This window comes from Stegastes partitus, unplaced genomic scaffold, assembly GCF_000690725.1.
Source record: "Stegastes partitus isolate 25-593 unplaced genomic scaffold, Stegastes_partitus-1.0.2 Scaffold1142, whole genome shotgun sequence".
Classification (NCBI taxonomy): Eukaryota; Metazoa; Chordata; class Actinopteri; family Pomacentridae; genus Stegastes; species Stegastes partitus.
The window spans coordinates 27,176-41,042 of record NW_007578873.1 but is presented as its reverse complement, the minus strand read 5'-3'; the positions used below and the strand labels follow the sequence as shown (position 1 = coordinate 41,042).

At 44.0% G+C, this 13,867-nt stretch overlaps 1 protein-coding gene across 2 annotated transcripts; it reads right to left on the bottom strand.

Moving 5' to 3' along the window:
* Positions 1-1,888: 1,888 nt before the first annotated feature.
* Positions 1,889-13,484, bottom strand: sapcd2 (suppressor APC domain containing 2). 2 transcript variants are annotated; one of them, XM_008296621.1, is made up of 6 exons: positions 12,575-13,484; positions 9,049-9,182; positions 5,084-5,230; positions 4,723-4,824; positions 3,663-3,782; positions 1,889-3,559 (listed from the first exon to the last, which is right to left on the bottom strand). In XM_008296621.1, exons 1-6 carry the CDS (start codon positions 13,350-13,352, stop codon positions 3,431-3,433), a joined length of 1,410 nt encoding a protein of 469 aa, XP_008294843.1. In that variant the 5' UTR covers positions 13,353-13,484; the 3' UTR covers positions 1,889-3,430. The 2 variants fall into 2 exon arrangements, with proteins under 2 accessions (XP_008294843.1, XP_008294844.1); XM_008296622.1 differs by having other exon boundaries at positions 3,663-3,779; positions 12,575-13,483.
* Positions 13,485-13,867: the final 383 nt, after the last annotated feature.

The following is a 13,867-nucleotide window of genomic DNA, read 5'->3' as shown; positions in this document are numbered from 1 at the left end:
AGATCTGCTGTAGCACAAATTGCAGAAAATCTTAACTCAGGCTGTGATACAGAGGTGTTTGCACTCTGCAGGGTCAGAATGTCCATGTTGACTCCTACAACGGGCACATGATTACCAAGACTAGACTTGAGGAAATGGAACAGAGGTGGCTTGGTGTGATGATTCATGTTTTCTTTTACATCATGTGTGCAGCCAGGTGTGTGTGCTGCGTTTACCGGGGCAGGAGACACCGACAGGATGTGGAACGAAGGAAAGCCAGTGTGATGCTCTGTGTAATGTTCTGCTGGAAAACCTTAAGCAACGCGTGGATGTTGCTTTGACATAACTACCTAAGTACCGTTGTAGGTCATGTACACGCCTTTATTGCAGCACTATTTCCTGATGACAGCAGGATAATACCGTAAGCTCTGCCACGCTGCAAACATAGCTCAGGAATGTTTTGAGGAACATGACAAAGAGCCTCAAGTATCTGTGGGATGTGCTGGAAAAACAAGTCTGATCCATGGAGGCCGCGCCTTGCAGCTTACAGGACTTAAAGGATCTGTTGGCTGATACTACAGGGCACCTGCATTGGTGTCGTGGAGTTCATACCTCGATGGGTCAGAGCTGATTCAGTGGCACAAGGATGACCTACACAATATTAGTCAGGTAGTTTAATAGTGCTGATGATCGATGTATATTAAGCACAGGACACACAAACTACTAACTGATACAGTAGAGGACGTAACACATCCATAAAGCTGCTATAATGAGCATAAATTAGAAACTGAAACTTTAAATCGATAAGAGAGGATATAAGACTTTTATACACTTTGGTGAGTGATTTTGTTTTTCAAAAAAATAACATACATATCCAGTTTTATGGTGGCAGTTCTGCATTTAAGCACAGTTGGGCTTGAGCTAAAAGCAGACACCAGCCTCCAAACACACTCACAATGCAAACATGCAAGTGTTCACAAAGTTCATTTTTATAGTTAGCAATTGCCAATTAGAACTAAATATGGAATAGAGATGAGGCGGTATGTCAGCAGTTTGGCAGGTATTTGCTCAGAAGTTTTGACCTGGTGAGGCAGAAAAAAGTGTGAAATAATAAAAGGGAACAAAACAAGACACATGTGAAGCTAAAGGGGAACTTATACATGTCACAATGCGAATTATATGAATAACTGTAATGCACATAGTGAATCTGGAATATTGCTGCCTGAAACAAAAAAATATTACATTTCTTTTCATATTTGTGACTTCATGACAGTGTAGATTTAATTCACTGCAACAACCGTCCAGTTTTTCCAATTATACGCCTCATTAAAATGAGGCAAAGTAAATCACATCTGAGGGTTAAGTGCAAATGTGCTGCATTAATTACATCAGATCACCATCACTGCCAAGGGACGCTTCCTTAATTTATGACTGGGTATCATAACAGAACTAAACAGGACGGATCATCCTGGAAAATCTCTGGTTTTGTTTTACGGGAGGATGTTTTTTTCGGTTTCTTATCCAGGTCTGCTGAATCATCACATGTAATGAAAATACAACAAAGTCAAGCTGACAAAATGTGGAAGCTAAAAAAAAAAGAGAAGTAAGACCGCTGAGTTGCTCATCTTTTTAAAAGGTGGTGTATGCCTGAGAATAAAGATGTGCTGGTTAAAACTGATGCATCATTTATGTCTGCGTAAACAATATTTTTGTCATAAACAAATGAAATGTTTGGCGAATAAAGTGCAGATTGAAAAATATAATTTCTGTTGTGTATATCTGATACATGTTAAATGGTCTGATTTGGTTTAAATGGATTAAAAAATCACCCGGTTTATACTCACATGTAGACATTTAGATTCACAACTCATTAGAAAGATGCGTTTCAAAGAACCACAGAACTGCAGTCAATAATTTGGTCATTTTTATTTCTGACGTTTCCTTGAAGTTTGAGTCCTTTCAATAGAAAGCAGAAGGAAAAGAGTTTCACACGTAATTTAGTTTGAGCAGCAGGAAACATACAATCAAACAAGTGCATGGGAAACATCAGACATCAACAGCATGTGACTGTGTTATGTGCAGCAAAACATCCCAGCAGTACCATATAGATGCATTATAAAACTACAATGGTTTTTTCTCTACCACCACCCACCGACTAAATACTTCTCTTTGTAAACTTGTGGATGGCTAAACGTTTTTACAGTCTAAAATCATCTGCTCTCAGGCTGGTCAAAGGAAACACGTACAAGGACAAATTGGGTTTTCACATCCGTGCTAACGTTTAATCTCCAGGTTTCAAACTGAAATCTCTTCAGACGATAAATATTTCGAGCTGGAAATACGACCCATGCCGAGAATCCACTGTAAAGACATGCAGAGGATGTGCAGCACTAGCTAGCCAAAGTGATACCTTTTATATTTTGTTGTTGTTGTTGTTGTTGAGAATCGTCTCCCAACTCCAGCACAGTCACCACCTACCACGTTCATCCTCCACAGCTTTCTTCTACGTGCAAACTTCCAGTTTTTCTCTAATGCGTCTCTGCCTTTATATCTCGTTGGCTTTTACAGTCCTCCAACATTTTTTCAATGTTAAAAAAAAAAACATTTAAAAACTCATGTAATGTCTTAACATTAAACATGCTACTATAGAACACAAGCTGCTCTTTCAGTAATTCCTCTCTCTCAGTGTTTGGAATGAAACACTATGAAAAGCAAAGAAGGTAAACATGATATTGATTATTAATTTACATGAAAAGGAAATACTGAATTACAAAGTGTCTCTTATAATGGGTAAATCAAAGTACCAAGCTTTTAAAAAAAAAAAAAAAATGTAGTTGATAGGTCACAGCAAGCAGATGCAGCTGAGAATTTGTTTTCATTTGCAAGAATATGGCATTTTATTCCAACACAAACAACCTCCCCACTGTCCAATAGCTTTGTGGACCACTGTAATCGAGCTCCAGCGGACTCCCGGTGAAAGTAAACGTTGGTGTTTTTTCTGCTGCTTGTGCAGTGGAGCAGCAGAAGTACAAATAACAGTCTTTTGGGAGTGGGAGTGGAGATCTTGCAGATGCTGTAATCACGCAAGAAATGGAGTGATGTGATGATGAGACCCGTCTGATGTCTTGAGTGTTTCAGTTTTTTCAGCTTAGTAGGAGTGTTTTTTTTTAATGCAGGAAGGCAGCGAGTAAATTTAGACTCTCGGGGTCAAGTCACTCAGGTTAGGTAATCCTCAGGAGGAAGTGCATGGTTTGGGGTGGGAGTGGTCACATGATGTAGTCGAGGGTGTCGGCGTGTTATGGCTAAAGGTGCGTCACTGCCGCAGACGGTCAGTCGGGTAAACAAGAGTCAGCTTCGTCCAGACCAGCAACAGATATGTTGACGTGACATCGCGGTGATTCCCAGCTGACGTTTGGTGTGGATGATGGTGTTGGGTGGAGCGTAAGTGTTTTCAGATAAAAGTGGAATCCATGGTGCTGGTGTCTTGTGCGCTACGGGCTCGAGCCTCAAAAAGCTGCTTTATCAAGGCCGACTTCTCCTGCTCCAGCTGGGCGATGCGCTCGCTCTTCTCTGTCACCTCCTTCAAGACAAAAACAAAAAGAAATTGAGTGAGAGTAAAGGTAATCTGAGCCACTATTGGGGACTCTGTGATATATATACTGGATATAAAGACTGCGCTGAACCTGAGTGAGGAGTCGGTTCTGGTCCTTCAGTCTCTGGATGGCTTGTGGAGGAGCTGGGGCCGGAGGCTGGCCGCTCGCTGAGAGTGCTGCTGTTTGAGAACCGCTGGAAGGAAATGACTGCTGGCAAACAGAGAGGAACCAGTGGTAAAGGGAAACATACCCGAGACATACAGACACATGCCAGCTTTGCAGAAGTTGTCTTGTTGTGAAATATCAGCATTTACATGTCTGTATACCCAACTTCCTGTACCGTGTCTTGTACATGTCAGATAAGGATGATGCTATTTTGAGAAATATTAACCGTATGCAGCACTCAGCATTTACCAGTAACAAACCAGTAAGATTTATTGGTTTGATTCCTGACTTGCTGTGTGTCATTTCTCTACTCTCTTTCCCCACATTTCCTGTCTTTCTTTGCTGCCACAATGAAATATACCCATAAAATACCCAAAAAATAACCTTAAAAAAACCTTGTGACCTCTACAGAAATGCTTTGTGTAATAATGTTTAGTTCACTTTAATTCCTCCATAAATAGAACAAATTAAATAAGTCGTTTGATGAAACACTGATGGTTTTGAGAATCACTCAACATTTACTATGACATGACTTGAAGCATTCTGTCGCTCATTTTTGGGTGGGATTCTTTAGATTTTTAACATTTGCAGACAAATGAGTAGCAACCCACAGAGGCAGAGTTAGAAAACCCTAATCAGAGTCCGAACACATCTTAAAGTATTACTTAGACCCTGTAGACTTCAAAGTCTGCAGCTTGCTGGTTCACAGACAGCTGTGGTTAGTTTGGATTTACACCAGTTTAAAATGGAAGGTGCCCAAGTTTCACAGAGAAACAACAGCAGCCAAAAATTCAAAATAAACTTCTCAAGTCACCCTTGCAGAATAATCCCCAAACACCCATTTCTGGTCTTAGTGTATTCTGAGTACACACGTATCTTTGACAAAATAAGGCTGAAACACATGAAACAATGAAACAGCTATGCTTGGCTTAGCTTAAATCCTAGAACAAAGTAAAAACATCTACAGGGGGAGTTAAACACTCACCATTCCAGTGCAGGAAATAAGGTCATTAAGGCAGCGGTTGACCTCTTGTAATTTGGGAATGAGAACATTCATGCGACTCTGATTGGCTTCTGTGAAGAAATCCTGAGAGGAGAGAACATAAAAGTAGTAAGAAATCACAATCACACAGCCTGCAGTGCTGCAGTCACAACCTGATGCTCAGTGTTTATGTTCAGATTAAACTCAGAAGATTTATGTTTGTTGTCCAGAAACTTTGCATCTGTGTTGCAGATGTGTTGGAAAATTGTGACTCATTGTTTATGTGCAGCCACTTATCAGTACTAATAAACCGAGTAAATCAAGATAATAGCTTTTGTTGTTTTAGGCGAACGTTTGAACTAACCGTGCAGTGGGAGCTCTGGCCGACCTGCCGCTGTCTCTCCGTCACATTGTGGATTTGGCCCTGGTACCAGTCTCGGGCCCGCTCCACCACCTCCAGGCCCGCCAGCAGAGAATCCTTCTCTTGCTCCAGCTCTTTCATTTGCTTCAGCTGCGTGAGTCGAAAGTTAAAAGGAGGGAGAGTGGTCGGAGAGTGAAAAGGAAGGGACGGGAAGAAGGGTGACACGGTCAAAGAAGGAAAGAAAAAAAGAACGTGGCTGAGCACATAAAACAAACTGAAGTCACTTGTCTGTGCGGATTTCACACAGAGAGGCCGCAGAAAGGAAACATTTCATTTCCAGGTTTCCCATACCATCGCTAGGAGAGCTTTCCAAACCGATGCCAAGATTAAATCTAATGACTGATTCTGGGCTGCCAGCAGTCTGCGTGGTAGACAAACTCCCATCTTTTCACGAGGGCATCTGCAGCGCTCTCTTTTGTGCCGGCCGAGACAATGGCGCCGCACCAATTGTGCCGGACTCTCTCCCATCCCGAACAATGTTTAGAGGAGCAATCAGCCCGGCGTCATAGCAACCGCGCAGCAACCTAAGAATGGGGTAAACAGTGGACCCACTTCAACTATGGCCACCCCAGTGTCTGTGTGTGTGTGAGTGTGTGCTTGTGAAAGAAAAAGAGGGATGTGTGAGAGAAAATGCATGTGTGTGTGTGTGTGTTTGCAGCCCAGCAAGGCTGCATTGAGTTGTGCTGACCAGGCTGTCCATGCGGCACACTGCCACAGTCCAGGCCTCATTGCTGGCATTCAGCCACCTGGTGTGTCATCTTTCTATCCACCCATCGCTCAGACCTTCCGACTCTGTGCGGCTCACTACATTCCACTGATCATCGCCCTTACGCCGGGAGACATTCTGCAAACATACACTGACAGAGTGTTCAGAGACGCTTTAACATTTTTGTGCGCTTTCCCAAAAAGCCTCAAGAGAGAATGTACACAGAGGAAAAGGGCGAAGGGGGGTTCAGGGGAAGAGAATGGGTCTAAAATGAAGCATGACCCAGTGTCAGGCTGCATGAATGTGCGGTGGGCCACAGGCAGGAAAACACACTGTTTAATATAAAGAAAGGAGGCAAAGGAGGGAAAATACACAGAGAGGAAGCAGAGCGGCAAACTCTGGACATGTGTTACTCTCTTCTGGCTGAATGAGCAAAGCATGAATACACACAACGGCGCACGTACAATAACATGACAGCGATTGGACAAGCTGTTCTGCGAAAGGCACAAAGAGCAACTCGGCAACCTTTTAAACTTCACCTGGTCTGAACCTTGACGCGCAACCGCATGTCAGGCGCAACAAACAGGCCCGAAAGTCCCTAAAACAGGGGCCTTTTAGGGATCCGACGAAAAAGGGAAATTGCACTGATGACTTTATTCTTCTGATGAGTTGTTTAAGTTTAGAAAATGTCAGGAAATTGTTTCCAGTCATGTCACGGCTTCAACTTATGTCCAACAAACAGCCCAAAAACAAACATATTTAATTAACCTTATTGCTAAAGAGGGAAAAAAAATCCATACATCATTGATAAATTGCTTAAAACACTGTTATCACCTAAGTTCTTCTGATTATTTCACCCCAAAGGCAAGACACAGAGTCCTGAAGCTGCTCATTAGGTTAGTTTTTTATTTTAAAAGTCTTCTAAAATGTACAAAAACTGTTAAAAAACAAACCAAAAAACAACCATACTACTGGAAACTAATTATTTGTTTAGTGTAACAGTTCATAACCCAAAGATCATTAACTTACATTTATATAAAGCAAATCCTCACATTTAAAAACTTTAACCACCAATCAGTCATCAGCTTTTATGAGTTCAAACATCGTTCTCGATTGCGGTTTATTAATTGACTAGTTTATGATTAATTTCAAGTCCAAAAGGCTCCTCAGTAATTCAAGAAACATGTTCCAAGGTCCCTTAAACAAATACAGATAAATCAGTTCCAGTGTTCTGTTTCACACACACACTGAATTCCTCTTACATGACAGAGATCACAACTTTTCATCCTCTGCATGGTCTCATCCGTCACAACTAAACATCGAAACAACGTGATGCAGATCTTTAAATTCTGAAATTCCTATCACCATCTCAAAGTTCCTCTCCCCTCTAGAACCATCTCTCCCTTTTCCTTCTCCGTCACTCTCCCCCTCTACTCACCCAGAGGAAAAAGTGCAGGGCCTTGCTGCTGTAGAGGCTACTGCTGAGGGGGATGAAGACAGTGGTGTAGGCGGCCCACACAGCCGTCCAGGCTGGGCCGGGCCGGCCGAGCGAGTCCTCTACTTCTACCAGGCCCCTGGGCCCGACCCGGCTCACTACCATCAGGGCAGCAGTGGGCCAAGTCGGCCTGGGTGGGAGGGACAGAGGGAAGGGGGAGGAGGAGAGGGGCAGGGACGGAGGGAGAAGGAGGGGAGTCGGTCAGTCGGCCTCCCCAGACACAGAGGCCGAAGGGGGGGAAAAGGAGACGGAGACGGCGACACAGACACGGAAAGAAAGAGGGAGAGGAGGTGAGCTGCAAAGAGAGAGGAATGGTGAGGCAGGGGGAGAGACGGAGAGTGAGAGGAGGCAAGAGCTCCTGACTGGAGGGTGGGAGGGGCAGAGTGAGGGGGAGGCAGAGGGCAGAGGGATGGGAGGGGAATGCGTGGACCAATGGGAAGTCTAACAGAGCGAAGCCTGCACTGGGAAACCTTTTACATACATTTTCCATGCATGTTTCTCTACTTGTCAAAATAAACAAAACATTTTCCGGCAAACATCTCCTGAGCTTAACTCTCAGTCTTTGTTAGATCCAATCAGACCTAAAATGAGAAGTTTCTGCACAGGCCTGGGTCTCTCTCACCCGATTCAACACAAACAAAACAATGAGAATCTCAACTAAAATGTCATCATGAATGTGTAATATGTTGTCCAGCTGAAAATGAATAAACATCTCCCCCGACAAACTTCTATTGTCAGTTGCTTATACAGTGTCAAACATCCTCTCAGAAGGTCTCTGTCCATTTTAACAAACTGGTGTGACGTTACTGCTAACAGGCTGCAAGTACAGGCCACTCTTATTACTGATCAATCTGCCAATAACAACACAGTACAACCATGACTGCATCCATCCATTATCTATACACCGCTTAATCCTCACTCGGGTCGTTGGAGTCTATCCCAGCTGCCTCAGGGTGAAGGCAGGGGACATGCAAACTCCACACAGAAAGATCCCGGGTGTCCTCAACTTGACGCGAACCAGTGACCTTCTTGCTGCGAGGCAACGATGCTAGCCACCGATCCACCTTGCAGCCCTGATTGCATCCAAAGGTGATGTATTTAAATTGCACGTTTCGTCCAATCAACACTTCAGTAACCAAAGATATTCAATTGACGACATTAGGCAATAACAAGCAGCAAATTGTTTCATTTTTGTAATGGGTGAAGCAAAATTTTTAAAAAGATTTCATGAAAAAACAACTATCTAGGTGTTTGATATGTTTTTTCCATCAGCCAACTAATGGATACTGTCTCTAGATATCTTTTTATTTACTACCATCTTAAAGACCAAGAATTCTCTTAATTAGAACAATCACACTTCTGGCAAAAATAAAAATAAAATCTGAACAAGCTCCCTTTTTTCAGGTCCAACACCAGTATTGATGATCAGAAAACTTCTTAAAAAATATTGTTGTTTTGTGGCTTCGAACAAGGTTTTGATGCAGAACATTAGTTTGTAAGGACCAACCCTTATATGGGCCGCTGCTTGTTATGAAGTTAAAATCTGTCACTTATCGCTCTGACATTTACAAATGTCAGCTGTTCTAATTACTCAGTTTGAAAGCACTGTGGCATGATACCATTAAGAAAACGGTCTTTTAACACTTTAAGACACCGTGTGTGTGTGTGTGTGTGTGTGTGTGTGTGTGTGTGTGTTTATGCACCAACCATTCCATAATCCACTCCATTGGAGATGGTATGCCTCCTCTGCTCTTCCCGACTCCGCCCGTGTCGCCTGGAGCCTCCAGTGAATCCCGTGGCTGATTCGCTCTGAGACCTCGGTAAACCTGATTTCGCAACACCTAGACAAATGTGAAACAGACATTTTCAGCACAACGCCACAGTCTGGAATGCGCTCTGTAATTCCTGCTGAGCATAGCTGTGATGACAGTAAAGCACAAAAACACACTGTGCAATCCTTTAGAAAAACATTTACAAAAGTGAGTCGCTCTAATCATTTAGGAAATTGGACCTACTCAAATATTTGTATTGGGATACAACGTACTTCTGACTGTGATCTTCTAATTCTAGAGCGGTAAAGAAAGTTTTAAATTTTGTTTTACAGTCAGATTGCATTGACACATTACAACACATTTAGAATTATGTGTTGGCCAAACAGTAAAACTTGCACTCAAAGTAAATTTAAAGATATTTACAACTTTAAATTTTAAAAAAGCATGCACTGGATTAGATTCTTGCTCATTTTTCACATCCTTAACCTGTTCAGTCATGTTTTCGTGAGGTTTAATTTGACACTACTGACAAAACATCCACTTGAACTGATGCGTTTGAGCTGCCAGTTTACACCACAGGAGGGCGCTATACTCTGTAAAAGCAGCAGGAGGATATTCATTACATGGTGCACACACTCATGTAGCTCAACAGTTACATCTGAAAAGACAGTAATAAGTAGAAAAAACAAAAAAAAGCTCCCTTAAATACTCTGAAGGGTGCTACCATTCCTTGTTCTTTGTTTGATTATTTTCAGGGTGAGATCACCGGAGCAGACGCAAATATGTCAAGTATGTGTGCTCAAGGCTCTAAAACACACTGTGCTGATTATATCTCTGACATTTCAACTGCGCACAATAATCAACCGGGATTAACGTTATCTCAAAATCACCTATTTGAACAAAGACTGCTAGTGTTTTCCAAGCTGTGAAGTCAGGTGGATAAAGTGTGCAATATGCAAAGTGCCTCGTTTTATCACTCAACAGTTAAAGGATATATTGTTGTTGATTCAGCGTTAGGTTGAGGCCAAGGTGGGGTTTGTTGCAATCGAGAGAAAGAAAAAAGTGTTTTCATTTCCTAAAGAGACAAACTTTCTGTCCACCTCACAGTCCAAACAGGTGTAGAGCTGCCTTTAGCACTCCTAAAATGCTTAAAAAAAGGAAAAGTTGTACATTCAAATTCACGCTAAACCCCATCTGCTAGAGAAGATTAAGCGGTGTGACTAAAAACCAGCTACTAAACAGACCCCATGGTGAGACTCTTTAATCCGCTGCTTCCAAACTGATTTTAACGCTGTTGTTGGTCCCATCACTAAGTTTCTCTGCCCACTTCTCTCCTTCTGTCACAACTCTCCGCTCTTTTGTTCATTCTTATTTTGTTTGTGTCCCATCACAGTAGAAGGACATGAAGGTCTGATGAAGCAGTCTCCAAACTGTCCAAAACAAACATGTATAAAGTGCATCTCAGTGGGTGTGTTTTGTTTTTTTCTGTGGGAATCACCCGTAGTATCTCCCTGTTCTGTTTTATTACTCTCAGATATTTACACTCCCACTGCTTTCCCTAAACCAAGAAATGGAAAAACAGAGAGTGAGGTGTCAGGAATCTGTGATGAAGTTTAGAAGGATTTTAGTGCTGCGGTGAGCCCTGGCCTGTTTGCTGTAATCTGGATTAATCCAACAGGGTTTGGCTGCATTGGAGAGATTACAGCATGCTGGTCACTCTGTAATGTGGTCAAAAGTGTTTGGATACCAACACTTTACACCCATATGTGATTACCTAATGTTGCATGTGAAAACTCTGGGCATTAATATGCTACTGTAACAGCGTGCAATATTCTGTTAAAGACTTTAATACGATTATGGAGTCTGTCTGCAGCCCTTTCAGCAACAGGAACCTTAGTGAGGTCCAGTGTGGATGCAATAGGCTGCAGCTCAGAGTCAGCATTTGATTCAAGTTCATCCCGAAGGTGCACTGTTGTTTAGAAGAGGCCAAACTCAAAGCACTAACTGCTGCTGGTCGAAAGCACACAAAAGTATGTGAACTTTTGCATCTGAGCATTTACTGTATCCATCTATCTAAGTGAAAACCAACACCGTCCTCAGCACAAGTGGCAGCGAATGCCCTGAGGGCTCGACAGAGAGTGAGAGCGTCACTTTTATTATAGCTCCCGACAGGCCGCACTGTGTAGAGATGAAGCCAACTAAGGCAGACTCTAGTTGAGTGCATGTAAGAGAGAGAGACAAAGAAAGAAAGAGAGAGTATGTGAGGGCAAAAATGAACAACAGTGAGTCTGTATGAAAGCCTGCATGTATGAACGAGTTAATGAGCAGGCCAACTTCTCAGTAGCAGCTCCTCCAACCCACATCCAGCACGCTAGAATAAAACTGAACAAATGCATACAAGTGACCAGTCAGAGAGCCATGTCAGGGAAGACTGCGCTCCCTCCAAAAGGCAGACCCTCACGATAGATAAATCTCTGCAGTTCGTGACATGATCTCTGACCTGGCCTGGGGTTAACAACGACAATTATTCAACTGGGCACTCCCGACTGGAGCCGAGGCCCTTAAACAAGCTCTGTTTAAGCAGTGGCACACTACTGATACCCGAGGAGCGTGTTGTCAAAATCCAACAACGACCTTTACTGACCCTCACTGAGATTTTAGAAAAAGACTCCTTTCACTGTTACTGTTTTTAGAAAAACTCCAGCTGAAAGACAAACACTGATGTGCAAAAACTCTGCATATGCTGTGCACTTGTGTGGACATCATGGCTCAGTACATCCAATTAAAGTGTAATAGAGGGCTGAGGCTGGTAAGACTGCAGTGGACTTATCAGCTCAGTTATGCATGCAGTCCTATCTTCATGCACAGTTGAAGAGCAGCTCCAAGCGGGATGGGAGCACTTGAGATGCAGACTGCATGACAGTGAGATATTACATGAACTTTTGAAAACAATATTTTGCTCAACAAAGAATTACGTGACAACAAATGTCCCTATTGCTTTATTTATATTAAAATGATGCAGATTACAGCTTTTAATCTGCAGGTTCTTTGACGTGCTGCTTTTCTGTGTTTTATGACTATATCTGTGCATCAATTTCTGATATTTAGCCTGATTTGAGGACATCAAATTGAACTTTGGGAAATATGATTGGCGTTTTTCACTGTTTTACTAACATTTTACAGTCTAAATATTAATCAAAATGGTACCTTCTGTAAGTGGTGCTGATCATTGCAGCTTTAACTGAATTGGAAACAAAGAGGACTGGATGTATTGAGGTGAATAAACCTGCATGACAGCATCAACTGTGCTGATATGCTGTTTGCATCACTATTAAAAGTAAAAAGCTGTTAAATCTGGGCTTTGACAGGGTCGATCATGTAGATTACTGACATAAGGAGTCCTCTATGAACACTCACAGACAGTTATTTTATTATTTACTAATCATCCTGGTGCCACTTACTCGGTCCTTGGAGCTGAGGTGACTCCAGTGCGAGTGACTCGATGGACCTGCCCTTGCTCTGCTGGGGCTGTGATGGTTTGGTAGGATGTCCCGGTTCGGCACGGTAACACCCTCCTCCACTCTCTGGAGCGACGGGGATCCGTTCCAAACTCCGCCCGGACCTCTCGAAGCCCGCGCCGTACCGCACCGGCCCACACGCGGTGTACGCGGACCCCTCCTCCGGTCGGGCCCGGCTCTGCAGGGAGGACGCCCGGTGCTGCTGGGTGTTCGTCACGTTGCTCGGCCCCAGCGGACGGACCTTGTTCTCGACCCGGGTCCCGACGCTGCATGTGGACAGCGGGGCGGGTTTCTTCGGAGCCTGCTGCGGGTGTACGGCGGCCTGGGCCTTGAAGTGGGAGCTGTTCTCCGGGTTGAGCATGGAGTACCGGAGCCCCGCCACGAACCGCTCGAAGGTGAGGCAGCCATGCGGCGGGGTGACCCTGCGGAGGCAGCCCAGCACTCCGCCCGGCAGCTCCCGGGTGTCTGCGCCCTGCCAGCGGCTCTCGATCTCCGAGATGTGAACGTAGCCGCGTCCGCCGTCATCCAAAATGTCAAAGAGGGTCCTCAGACTGTGCAGGAAGGCTTTGGGCAGGCCATCTGTTGAATACTCCGTCTCTTTGGGCTGCATTTTGGCAGCTTTGAAGCCGTCCGCGGGGCCGTGAAACACGTCTCTCCTCGGCCCAACTCTGCTGTAGGTGCCGGTCAGTTTGCAGCCCTGCTCGGTCGCTATCAAAGCCATGGAGGTGTCGATGCTCAGCGGCCAATCATTCAGAAACACACCGACGGAGGTGAGCTAAGGCTGCCTAAACACACAGCTAAACATACAGAACACTAAAAGGAACCCTAGCGTACTTACAGAAAAAACAAAAACTAATATTTTTTTTATTATTTAATCTAATTTAAACCCTGTACGTCCCTGTTCAGAGGCGCCGCTCCGCTCCGACCCTCCGCCGCTCTCTGATCCAAACTTTCCTTTTTCCGCAGCACCGCCTTCAAACGGCTGTGCGCGAGCGTCCCGGCGCCGGCGATTGGCCGCGGTGTGCACGAGCTCGCCGCTGATTGGCTGCGAGCCGCGGCTCCAGTTTGAGTTGTGCTTTTGTTATTACTGAAGCTGCTCAGACGTTATTCATAGAGCCTGGATATTATTAAAACTGCATCTCTGCTCTGATCAGAAAGTTACCTCACCACCCCCCACCACACACACCCATCCATCATGGAGGACAGAGCTCCTTTGTTTAACTTCATCAGATAACA

Bases quoted from the DNA above. Each gene is read 5' to 3' on its own strand.
- sapcd2 (XM_008296621.1), bottom strand. From the start codon at position 13,352: ATGGCTTTGATAGCGACCGAGCAGGGCTGCAAACTGACCGGCACCTAC. The intron at 9,183-12,574 runs GTAAGTGGCACC...ACATTTGTCTAG, and splicing joins ACCTCAGCTCCAAGGACCGA to GTGTTGCGAAATCAGGTTTA. The intron at 4,825-5,083 runs GTTAGTTCAAAC...CTCTCCTCTCAG, and splicing joins GCCAGAGCTCCCACTGCACG to GATTTCTTCACAGAAGCCAA.